The sequence below is a fragment of the Zosterops lateralis genome (assembly GCF_965231275.1).
Source record: "Zosterops lateralis genome assembly, chromosome: 17".
Classification (NCBI taxonomy): Eukaryota; Metazoa; Chordata; class Aves; order Passeriformes; family Zosteropidae; genus Zosterops; species Zosterops lateralis.
In genome coordinates this window covers 3481324-3493870 of record NC_139777.1, presented here as the reverse complement: position 1 = coordinate 3493870, position 12547 = coordinate 3481324, and the positions used below count along the sequence as shown (strand labels likewise).

The following is a 12547-nucleotide window of genomic DNA, read 5'->3' as shown; positions in this document are numbered from 1 at the left end:
AAACCAAACCAAAAAACCAGATTTGGGACCAGGCAGTTACAAGTGAGTCGAGGCGATGATCTGGCAGGGATGGGAGGATTTAGTGATGGAATTTCCATCTCTTGGAAAGGAACATCCTTTCTCCAGGGGAGGAGCAGCTGCTGTGTGGAGAACCCGACTGTATGCAGTAGTTTCTGACAAAGATAGCTGAAACAATGAAGCAAATCTGAGTCTGTATCTGAGGATGCTTTTTTGTTGCTGTTAAAATGAGACTATCATCTATGCTTACCTAAGAGGCAATTATGTGAATTTCATGTCTGAGGTATAACTTATGCAGGAATAGTTCTGTAAATACATTTAAATAAATTGTAAAGATATTTAATAAATATAGTATTTATACTAAAATGTGCTTTTTAAAGTCAAGTTACCTGCAACACCTCTGTTTGTTGATGTGGGGACGTGGTTGGTGGCACAGAGAGGGCTGGGCTGTCACTGTCACCTCCCTGCACTGCTCACACCTGAGTGACACCCAACGCCTTCTGCAGCAGCCGGGCAGGGAGATAACGATCCTTTAATTGACTGGGAATTTCAGTGTTGTGTTCCAGTGTGACTTTGGAAATACTGCACTGCCCCTGACGTGTGGTGGAAGAGATGCAGGGAAGGAAAAAAATAATGCAAGTCTGAAACACAAACCTTTATTTTTTAAAATGCAGTTCTGTGACAACTTTGGTTTTTCAGTTAAACACCGGTTCTACAGAGTCTCTGTAAAAACCTGAGTTCTCCTGGAGCTGGGCTGGGTTTGGCTGTCACAGAAGGCAGGGTTGGGATATTTTTCCAGCACCCTTAACCAGAGCAGCAGCTTCATTTGCCTGATGTGGTAATAACAGAGTTTGAATTCAAACTGGGCCTCTCTCTAGTGAGGGTGTTCTGAGAGCAGAACCCCCAGCAGTTCCTGCAGACAAAAACCTCAACGGAATCAATCGTGACCTAAATTTGTGCCATTACAAGAGCACTGACAGTTCCAGAACGTTCTGTGCTGCTGGGCCTGCACTGCCCTTCCCTCCTGGGCACTGCCTTGTCTGTCCTTGACCCCAAGCCCTGCACTACAGAACTGGGGAGCTCTGCAAGGCACCAAACTCCTCCTCAGTGTCACTGGCTGTCACCAAACTCTGGAAGGTGTCACCAATGGCCTCCTTCTCCTTGTAAGAGACAGCTCCAAAGAATAAGGAGTGGAACTGGAAAATGCAATATTTGTACAGGTAAGAATTCCATGATACAGAATTTGGGCATTATTTGTGAAGCTTTTGCTACTGTGAGATCTTTCTCGGCCAGCAGCGTTTCCCAGTGAAACTCACCTGCCCCCAGGAGTGTTCCCAGCAGTGGTGGGGTTTTCCAGCTGTGCTGATCCCACTGAAACCCCCAGTGCCAAACAGCAGCTGTGGGGAGTTCCCTCACCTTCTCATAAGGAGCCTCTCTGGCCTCTCCTCTTGCTGCCTCAGCTGTGGCTGCTCTTGCTCTGCCTGGCACATCCCTCTCTCTGCCTCTGGGAATGTTTTTTACCTCTTGTTTTGCCAAAGCAGTTGAGGGTTTTGCCGAGTCCACGCTCGGAGTGTTTCCCTTCTGCTGTGGCCTTTTGGAAGCAGCTGTGTCTGCCTTGCTGGCTCCATCCGTGGAGGTCTGGTCAGATTTATCCGTGCCAGGCCTTGAGCTGGATGGGACAGAGTAGGGCAGGTTAGTAACTGGCTTTGTGTTTCATTGGAATATCCCTATTTTCTGTTTGTGAAAAGATCACAGCTTTAGAGGAGATTCTCAGCATTTTCCCTCCTGCTGCACCCAGACCCCGTGAAGATGAGACAGCAGCAGCTTGTACAGAATGTTCTCTCTTGCACCCCCTTGTTGCTGTTGTGCTGCTGAGATTGTTCCTGAACCCCCAGAGTTCAGTTTCCCTGTGAAAACCCTGAGTTCTTCACCCTCTGAAGGCCACCTGCCCCCTGAGCTCCCGTTACCTGTCCCAGGGCCGTGGGCAGCAGGCAGGCCCTGGGGAAGCTGCCTCCTTCTCAGCCTCACACAGGGTAGCCAGGATAAAGCTGGCCTCCAGCAGCAGGTCCTCAGTGCTGAAAGCAATGGGCCTAAACAGATATTGACACCAAACAGCACAGGCAGTTACAGATACTGTGGGAGGTGACACACATCCTGTGATTCTACCTATGGAATTAAAAAGTGCCTCCTCTGAGAGAGGGGCTCCTGTTACAGATCTCACTGCTCCAATCAGCAAATGCTCTGCAGTACCAGAGTCAAATTATAGCATTAAATATGTCACTGTTAAAATTATATTTATTCAGAAAACATATTGTTTCTTTAAAGAGTTAAATAATTCATTGCCTGCAGGGCACTGAGAGCCTCAGGTGTCCAGGTAATTTATACACAAGGAGCTGTCAGTCAGCACAGGTGCCTTGGCAATGCCCACGCCTGGATTCAGTGCTTTGTATGGAATTACAAACTCTGGATTGCAGGTTAGAAATGAGAATCTGCCCTAATGTGCAGTTCCAGGGTCCCAGCCAGGGCAGTTCCCCACGTACTTCCCACATCTGTCGAAGTGGATGGACACAGGAACACTCGTGGCTTCAGAGAACGCCAGCAGGCCCTGCAGGGAGGGAGGGGTGAAGTGCTTGTTAAACCCAGAACATTAATACTGGAATGTAAGTTTATCCCAGCTGCTGTTTACTGGCAAAAAGAGGGGAAGTTTGCTGCTTCTAGGAATAATTCCTGTCCTTCCCTGCCAGAGCTTTGCCAGAGGAGGTTCTGCATGGAGAACTTTCCCTGGGGCAGCTGTGCTGTGTCTGCCCAGCACAGAAACCACATCTCTGTTTCAGAAGTGTTTTGTTTGCCTTTCAAAGACTCTGAGGTGTCCTGAGGATCCTGGGGTTTAAAGCTAATCCTCAAGCAGGTGGTGAAACCCTGCTGCTGTCAGGAGGGCTGGTGGGACACAGCCCAGGGCCTTTCCACAGGGACCATCTTGTGTCATCCTGGTCCAGTCAGGCAAATTAATGAGAAATGGGTTTTCTTCCCAGACAAATTCTTACTTTACCCTCAATTCTTTAAGGCAAAATGTCACTTCAGAATCTACTCCAACTTGAAAGTAGTCAAATTCCTCTGGACTGAGCTGCATCTCAGTAAGCATTGTCCTTGAAAAGTCTGTTTGAGATAACAACAAAGTCAGGGACTCACAGCGGTGAAGTTTGATCTCAGCAAAGGCGTGATTGTAACCCTGAGGTTTTTACATAAGCACTGTTTGAACAAATAATTGTTTTTATAGTGGTTAACAGTAAAAAATGTTTAGCTTATATACATATTAGAATTAAGTAAAATCCTCAATTTATTTGCAGTACATTGTGTAGATTGGAATGGATTTTAACAGAACCTATTCCATGTTCTGCTTTGTGATCTAAACCAACACCTGCTGCTGTTCTTGCAGATCTGCTTCTTCCACGGGCACCCATCACAAATAATATTCCCAACTGCCTATTGTTGCATGGATGGGAAGCCCAAAATGCAGCGTGACTTTAAGAGATTAATCAAAATTGCTGACAATCACCGGAGCACAATGGAGGTGGACTGAGGCTCTTTGTTTTAAATGACAATCTTTTCCTGACACATAAGTGGCAACAGGAAATTGGCTGATTAGTTTCAGGTATCCCGTTTTTTTGTTACCACGAGATTACCCCGTGGCTCTCAATGGGCGTGTGACAGTCCTGGAGAGCTCCGAGAAATTCCTCAGCAGCTTGAGCTGCTCCCCAGCAAGGCCAGGCTACCAGGGAAGTGTTCCAGGCTATTCCCACTCTTCCCTTTCTCTGCTCAGGAGCTTTGTCTTTGAGCTTTGAGAGTTCAAAAAGACTCTTGTGGGTTGGCTTTTTTGGAAGCCCCAGGCCGTGGCAGGTGAGGGAGATTCACCACAAGCACAGCTCCCCTCACTGCTCCTCCTCCCTTCCCTCACTGGGGCTTTGGGATCTCTTTACTTTTGTATTTTTTCTGTATTACATTTTTTCACTTTCTTTCTTACAGTAGCCCCAGTAATGTTTCTGGTAATGTACAGTAGCCCTGAATGTTTCTAAAGTCACTAAATGTGTAATTCAAAATGTAATCTCTTTATTTTCAGTAATTTTTATCATTTGATCCTTCTCTTAGCCTGTTCCCAGCCCAATTCCCAGCCCTGTGCTCCAGGCTCTTCCCAGGTCATTCTCCCCAGCTTTGGTCATAACAAGGATGAAAAGCATCTCTTTATTATAGGATACACAAGAACCTCTATTTCAAAACCACAATTACATCTTCAAAATTAGTTTGGGTCACACCCCAAGGATCTCCAGCTCCTTCTCCACCTCCTGGAGATGTGACCATGGCAGTAACAGTGCAGGGCTTGCTGACACTGTGTGCTGTCCTCAGACTAAAATATACTCTCTAATGATATCAATTCTATAATTGTGGTATTCAGATTTAAATAGTTCTTTTTAAAACATAAAATTATCCCCTTTTTTTCCTGGCAGTTGCCAGGCTGCTGCTCTTGCAGCACAGTAATTACCTCTTTCAAGCCTACAGCAAATGGCATAATTTATTTCAATTGGCTGCTCAGTCTGAGATCTGCCACTGACACCAGGAAGATGTTTCAATTTATTTAAATTTATTTAATTTATTAAAACCAGAGGGTGGCAGCATGACTTAAAAATCTCTCTCTCTCTAATGTTCTGTTAAAAATGTTGTTCAGCCATAAAATTCATCCCACGTTCATGTCGTGACAATTATTATTCCTGGAGTTCACCTCAAAAAAAAAAGTTAAAAGCCCAAGTATTTTTTGAATTTTGAATTTCCTTACCAGTGTCTTCCTCAGTGTAACTCTTGAAACAAACTTTCATTGGAGTTACTGACAAGGTTATTTCTTCCTGACTGGTTGGGAAGTGAATCATCACATCAGCCAGCAGCCTATAAAATGTCATTCAGCACTAAAATAATTCTATCTATGACTATTCAGCATTTATTTCATTAGAAAGTAAAACTAAAAAAAAAAATATTTCTGTGTTTGTTACCTGGAGTGGACTCTGAGAATGTTTGGACACATGTGCTTTGCAAAAACAGCCTGCAAGGGATCACACTCCTGAAATGTCAGGTTATAGGTTTTTACAACACCTGAGTATAAAGGAGATGAACAAAAATCAATGCTTGGCTGTAATTTTAGGGTTTTTTTAAAAAAAGTATTAATTGTTCAACAGAGGAAGTAACCAAGTGACTTAGTCCAGCTCTATGGAAATAACTGACCACCAGCAGGAAATGGAACCCACCTGCCCTCTTAGACTCCCTCCATCCATCAGCTGTGCCTGGACAGAATCTGAGCTTTTTAAGGACCCACAAGAAATAAATGAACAGCAACAAGTGCAGCAAATGCAGGGTGGGAAACAGCCTCAGCAATTAACTGGTAAAATAACAGAAATGGGAGTGGAATGCAGAACACAAACCTTACAGATCTCTGCCTTTCTGGGTAAGGATGTGCTCAGTTGTCTGCAGACCTAATTCAATGTATTATCCTAAAATCAGGAACCTCAGCTGGATTATTGAAATATAAACCACTGCCTCCAGCACAGTGTGGGAGGAGGTGATGTTTATTAGGAATTCTGCAAAGCCTGAGGCTGGTGAACATCCCCAGTGCTGCTGGGCTGGGGGTGACAGACCTGCTCCTGTGTTGATAATAACATTAAATGTTGTGGTTTTAACTCCCCTGTGGCCTCACCGTGCCTGCAGAGGAGCTGAAAGGTGATGTGGTGCTCACTGGGCTTGGTGGAGATGCTGCATTTCTCTACGTTCCTCTCCAGCACATTTGCACATCTAAACACAGGGAGAACTGACTGAAAAAAAAAAATAAAAATCAGTGCAGAGGTTACTCCCTGAGCAGCTTTGCAGTAAATCTCATTTCCCTGGGTTTGTACCCTGGTTTATCTCAAGTTTCTGCTCTTAAGGCTTCCCCAAACTGCTCTGGGGACACTGGAAGAGCCCAGGCTGATCCTCACCCACTGTAATTTCAGCTGGAAATTGGGTGAAATTTGCTGCTGTGTGTAACAACTCACTAAAACGTACCTTAATTATCAATTTACAGGGGAGGGATAACTGCTGCTCCTGCTGACACGGCTGGGACTCAGCTGTCCAGCAGTAATGCTGGAAAAACATGGATGAGAAGAACACACAGGCATATGCTGACCTCGAGGAGTTCACTGATCTTAAGGCAAGCTGGAAATGGAATCACAGAGTCATCAGGGCTGGAAAAGACCCTCCAACATCATCAAATCCAACCACTGAGAGAACAGAAGTAAAATAATTTATTAACACAAAAACTGATATTGAACATTTAAAAAAAAAAGCTTCCCCTGGGCTTCAGTGCCACCAGCAAACCTGGAAATTTGCATCTCAAAATGATTAATTTTTTTAAAAAATACGTACTTTTAAATTGATATTAAAATTATTTATAAAAATAATAGAGTTTTACAAACACCCAGAGCTCAGCTTGTGTTTGAGGCATTTGAGGGAACATGACCCATACAAATGAGCAAAGCCACCCCTCAGACCCTCAAAAACTCTTCAGGTATAAAACCAAATATCTCCACTGGTGATTTTCCATCCTCACAGGGAATCATGGAGAGGTGATCACTTTCAACTGAGAAAACCTCTGGAGAAAACACTAATTCTGCTGGAAATGGTGTTTGATTAACCAGAAGCATTAATGGATGTGTTCTTCCTGTTGAGTCACAACAGTACAAAACATGTTGTTTTTAGAGGCAGCTCCTGTGGGGTACAAAACTCAAACCTTGTGACCTGTGACAACAGAACTGAACCCCAGTGGCATTAATCAGGATGTCCTGGATAACAACAACAAAAAAAAAAATCAAAGGGTCTTAGGGCAGAGTAGGAATGAAATCTTCCATGATGGAATCTGCATAATTACAATCACAGAAATGATGGCATTTGTCCATGTTGAAAGTGGAGGGAGCTGAGAATGTGATGGACTGAAAGGTAACTGGGAAAACACAATATCCAGTAGTGTAAATACTGGGCTTATCATAAAGATTTGTAAATTAGAATAAATAAAATTCACTTACACCTTTTTCTACAGGGTCAAACCAGAATTCATCACTAATCCGTGCTATGGCATGTATTGCTCTTCCGAACACTGCCAGGGAAAGAAAACACTGCAATGTGCACTCTAAATTAAAATAAAAAGGTGACACTGCACTTTCTCCAGAATAATCCAAGAGGAAACATTCCAAATTTCTTATACATTTGAAAGCAAACCGACGGTGGAAACTGTTACATTTTCTTTTTAATTAAAATTTCAATTATCCAAAGCCTGAATGTTTTGGAAAGCTGCCTCTGATGAGGCGCCTCGAGTGTCCCTTTGCAGCACCTGGCGTTACCACAAATTAAATCCATCAGACAAAACTTCACCACCGGGATTAGAAATGACATTTAACAGATGAAAAGTCTGAGAAGCAACGGGACACTTGGAGAGATGGGAATGCTAAGAAACACAGCGGAGAGCCTGGGGATTGTTCTGTGGCAGCGGCAGAGGAGCTTTTTCCACAGAATGCACAGGGTGGAGAGATGGACAGGGACACCCAGCCAGGCCATGGTGTCCCCAAACCCCGCTGTGCCCATCCCGCACAACGCCCGACCCCGCCGGGATGAGGGATGAGGGATGAAGGATGAGGGAGAGGCGGATCCCCCGCTCCGCTCCCGGGGCTCCTGTTCCCCTCAGGCCGCCCCTGAGGTGGTGCCGCGTTCCCGGTGTCCCGCACCGACCCCGGGCTGTGCCGGGTTACCCGGGGTGCGGTACCTCGGAGCTGCGGGCCCCCGATCACGCACTTCATGGTCTCACACCCTCATTGCCCTCAGCATTTCATGTCCACCGCCCCCTCAGTCCCCTCAGTCCCCTCACTGCCCTCAGCACTCCATGGCCGCCCCCCCCCCTCCCCTCAGGGGCGCCGAGGGCGGGAAACGCCGCGGGGCGGGGCCTGCGGAGCCCCGGATGTGGAGCCCCGGGATTGTGGAGTTAATTATGGAATTATTGTGGAATTGTGTGATTCTGGGGTTGGGAATTGTCCCCAGTTACGGGCAGAGATCATCGATCCAACCCCTCCGGCCCTTGCATAGAGACCCCAACAATCCCACCCTGTGCATCCCTGGGAGCACTGTCCCAATGCTCCTGGAGCTCTCGCAGCCTTGGCCATTCCCTGGGGAGCCTGGGCAGTGCCCAACACCCTCTGGGGGCAGAACCTTTCCCTGATATCCAACCTAACCCTGTCCTGACACAGCTCCAGCCCTTCCCTGGGTCCTGTCCCTGCTCACAGAGAGCAGAGACCGCAGCTGTCCCTTCTCTGCCCTCGGCAGAACCAGCCCAGGGACAGGCCCAGGAAACGCCCCCGACCCAAAAGAAGAGAAGGGCTGAACATGACACTAATTAGCATGGGAGGCAAGAGAATCATTACCAATAGAATACTAATTAATAAGAGAACTATGTAGCTTGTAGCCAATGAACACCAATTCCCTTGTTTCCTAAAATGCATAGACAGTAAGAAGTTTTGATAGTTGGGGTGCTTTGTTTGTGGTATACCAGGAGCGCTCAGGCTTCCGCAATTCTTAAATGAGTAATCAGTGTCTCTCGCCATTATCGGCTAATTTTGGGAACAATTCTGTTTTCAGGTGTATAAAACCCCAGGCAGCGGGAACGCGGCACGAACGCGTTCGGCGCTCTATTGTCCCCTCGCAGGCGCCGTAGCGGGGGCGGCGCCGGGCGGGTTCCGGGAGGGCCGGAGCGGAGCGGGCGCGATGGTGAGAGCGGGGGGACCCCGGGAGCGGCCCGGACCCGCACCGGGACACCCCGGGCACACCGGGACCCCCGGCACGGCCACAGGAGCCGGGCCCCACCCCGCCGGGCCGGGGGAGAGCGGGCGGGAGGGCGGTCCCCAGCTGAGGCGAGGCCCCCAGGGGGTGAGGGCCGGGCCGTCACTGCAGGAACCCCATTTATAATTTGTATTAATTTTATCGTAATCCCATTAATTTATTTTTTTAAATTATTATTTAACGCTTCTGTCATAACATCGACAATTCATTAATTATTATTTGCCCGTTCATTTGGCTGTGTTTTCTCTTCTGTTGCTTCCTCTCGTTTAACATTGATCATGTTCCGCCCTGTTTCTCATCCCCTGCAATCAACTCCTTCATTCCAATCAGGCTGGGCACAGAGTAAGTCACTCCTTGGCTCTCGCTAACACCCGTGGGAAGGGCGAGTTCGTGTTGCTCCGTGTCACTGGCAGGTGGCTCAGATGGATTTTGGGGCTGCTGCTCAATCCGCGCTGCAGATCAGACCCCAATTCTGGGTAAAATCCAGGTGTTTTAGCGTTTTTCGGCACTGCTTTAAGCTCTGTGGTGGTTAAACCCTCTGCGGTGCTGTTTGGTTGGTTCGGTTCCTGCGGCCTGCCAAGCTTTTCTGTAATGAATGGGAGCAGAAATGAGATTTTTGGGGAAATGCGGGGCTGACGTTGTCAGCAAAGGGAATGTGCTGAGTGCACACGCTGCTGGCTCGGTGGGGTGTGGAAGTGGCAGGATAATTTTATTAAACATCAAATAACATAACTGGTACTGGACGCTTAGGCAGCAGTAAGACAATCTATTGCCACTTATTAATCCAAATTACTGATGGCCACTTGTTAGCCTTCAAAGATTATCAAAAATGTGTTTTTTTTTTTTTTTTTTTCCTCTCTCCTGGTTCATTTTAAATTGGTCACTCGTTGATTAAAAAGCTTTTGTATTGTTTTACCAATACTTTTAACCATCTGTCTCCAGGTGGCTTTGATGGTGGCACTGAGATGTTCTTAATCTAAAAAAAAACCCCAAACCAATCAAAAATACTACCCAAGTTCCCTCTGCCTTTTTGAGGAGTGTTAACCTGAAGGTAACTGCACGGCCTAAAAAGCCATGAGGAAAAAAAGAACTCTTTAAAAATACAGTTTCCTTGCCTAGTTGTATTTGTTTATAGAAATAAATCTGGGCTGTGTCCTTCACAAACACATTTCAGGGTGTCATTTTAGGAGCTGCCTCACTAACATGAAGTGGAAGATAAAAATCTCTTTAATGTGGAGCCATTTTTGGGTTCCTAGGGCTGAGTGTCTCCAGGCCCAGGGTTTTCCCAGAGCAGTGCCATAACATTCCCTGCTTTATAAAGCTTCTCATGCCCTTTTTGCACAATTAATTTGACCTGTGTTGCTTGCATTATTGCTTTATTTGCAGATTTAAAGCCTGTGCTGTTAAGCCATGGCCTTGCATCATCTCAGTCCTTAGTTTTGAAGCCCCCACTACATTTTTATTCTGGCATCTGAAACTATAAATGTATAGAAGTGATAACAGGAACACTGTGAAGTAACCTGGATTGGCTTCTCTGCAGTGCCCTGTGTGTATTTTGCTGAAATTTTTTAGCCTTATTCAGTTTTTCAGTGATTTCTACAATGAGGACTCTGAACACGCTTCCTCTTCTGGTCAGCTATTAACACATGTTGCAAATTTGCTGCTTTAAAAATATATTTTGGTTGTTTTTTTTATAATAAGGGGAGAGAAACTTGGATAAAGAGGATTATTTTTAAGAGAAATGGCTGCAGTTTAGCCAGGTCTTTGCGTGACATGTGTTAGAGAGAAAAAACAGTGGGGTAGTTTATGGTAGCTCCCAAATTTATGTAAAATACATCAGGTAACACAACAGGAATATGTCACCTTGCACTGTTGGCTTTCAGCAACAAAACACAAATAATTCTGCAGACCTGTGTTTATAAAAGATGCTCGTTCCTGTAGAACAGAGCAAAATCCCATCACATTCCACGCTGACTTTGGCAGCTTTGCGGTCCAGATGCAGAGCTGTGGCTGTGCAGAGGACACTGGCTGTGCCCTAACCTGTGTCTGTCCCCCTCTCTCACCTCCTGAAGTTGGTGCTGGTGCTGGGAGACCTCCACATCCCCCATCGCTGCAACAGCCTCCCGGCCAAGTTCAAAAAGCTGCTGGTGCCTGGCAAGATCCAACACATCCTGTGCACGGGGAACCTCTGCACCAAGGACACCTATGACTACCTCAAGACCCTGGCTGGGGATGTTCATGTTGTCAGAGGGGACTTTGATGAGGTAGTGTCCAATTTCTTTAGGGGGTATCTTTTATTTTTTTATATTCGGAGTTCATTCAAGTATAAAGTGGTGAAATGAGTTCCTGAGCTCTCCCCTTCTTGGAGTTGCATTGGGTTGGGTTTCAGTAGAAATCTGTCTAATCTGGGTTTGTTTGGTTTTCTGTCCTTTTAGAACCTGAACTATCCAGAGCAGAAAGTTGTGACTGTTGGACAGTTCAAAATCGGGCTGATTCACGGCCACCAGGTGATCCCCTGGGGTGACATGGCCAGCCTGGCTCTGCTCCAGAGGCAGTTTGATGTGGACATCCTCATTTCAGGACACACACACAAATTCGAGGCATTTGAACACGAAAATAAATTCTATATCAACCCAGGATCAGCTACAGGAGCTTACCATGCCTTAGAGAAGTAAGTGAATATTGGAGGGATTTTTTTTTTTTTTTTTTTTTTGGGCAACAAAACTGAACTACAAACTCCTGAGGGTTAATATGTTCATATTTCTGATTTAAATGTGAGGGAGAGGATAGTTAGAGTTTGTATAACCTACACAGCTGTACTTGCTCAATCTCCTGGACTGAAACATGAAATACTCACAGCCTCAAATCTCATGGGCTGTACTTAGAGAATTAATTCCTATTTTTCTTGAAGTGATTTCTGCTAAATAAAACACTAAGAGAGTTATAAACACACAATCACTATGAATTTTTTCCTCTCTTTCCAGCAACATCATTCCTTCATTTGTGCTGATGGACATCCAGGCTTCTACAGTAGTTACATATGTCTATCAACTAATTGGAGATGATGTGAAGGTAGAAAGAATCGAGTACAAGAAATCCTAAAAAATGTTTTTGCTTGTCTGGCATTTTTACCATCTCCTTCTGAACTGCAAGTTCCAAAACTTGATTGCTCGTTTACAGCCCTGCACTGTCACTAACAGCTTAACAATGTAACTTCTCCTCATGAATTGAAACAACCTTGTGTTTGCTTTTCTCTGTATGAATTGATTTGTAAAATACTCCATTAGGATAATTATCTAAATATTGTTCCTTAATGTTGTAATAATAAACTCCACTTCATAGAAAAGCTGAGCTTTGGTGAGGTGTTGTTGGGGAAGAATGCAGCAGTTGTGGTGGGTTGCTGTTCACCTTCTAAGGGATGATTGTACAGGGCTTGAACAGAGACTGAGGGCTCTGGGTCTGTTCCAGAATATCCAGTTTATATTTAATTTTCTCTATTTAACATTCTCAACGAAGTTAAAGGAGTAAAATGGCTTGATAGACTCTGAAAGGATTACAATTACCTTGTAATTTCACTGTAGAATGTTTGAGTCTTTCTCTGATCAAAGCAGTTTCAAATCTCCCTGTGCTT

At 45.3% G+C, this 12547-nt stretch overlaps 2 protein-coding genes across 2 annotated transcripts; one reads left to right on the top strand and one right to left on the bottom strand.

Annotated features, from left to right (window-relative positions):
- Positions 1-1082: 1082 nt before the first annotated feature.
- Positions 1083-7921, bottom strand: RAD9B (RAD9 checkpoint clamp component B; the record flags this gene model as incomplete). Its single annotated transcript, XM_083874173.1, has 11 exons — positions 7850-7921; positions 7116-7186; positions 6100-6249; positions 5756-5870; positions 5058-5157; positions 4847-4953; positions 3068-3174; positions 2559-2623; positions 1986-2108; positions 1435-1687; positions 1083-1214 (listed from the first exon to the last, which is right to left on the bottom strand). The coding sequence occupies exons 1-11, from the start codon at positions 7881-7883 to the stop codon at positions 1083-1085; spliced, it is 1257 nt and encodes a 418-aa protein (XP_083730299.1). The 5' UTR covers positions 7884-7921.
- Positions 7922-8798: 877 nt separating this feature from the next.
- On the top strand, positions 8799-12262 carry VPS29 (VPS29 retromer complex component). The gene is made up of 4 exons (XM_083873777.1): positions 8799-8844; positions 10989-11180; positions 11352-11587; positions 11901-12262. The coding sequence occupies exons 1-4, from the start codon at positions 8842-8844 to the stop codon at positions 12016-12018; spliced, it is 549 nt and encodes a 182-aa protein (XP_083729903.1). The 5' UTR covers positions 8799-8841; the 3' UTR covers positions 12019-12262.
- Positions 12263-12547: the final 285 nt, after the last annotated feature.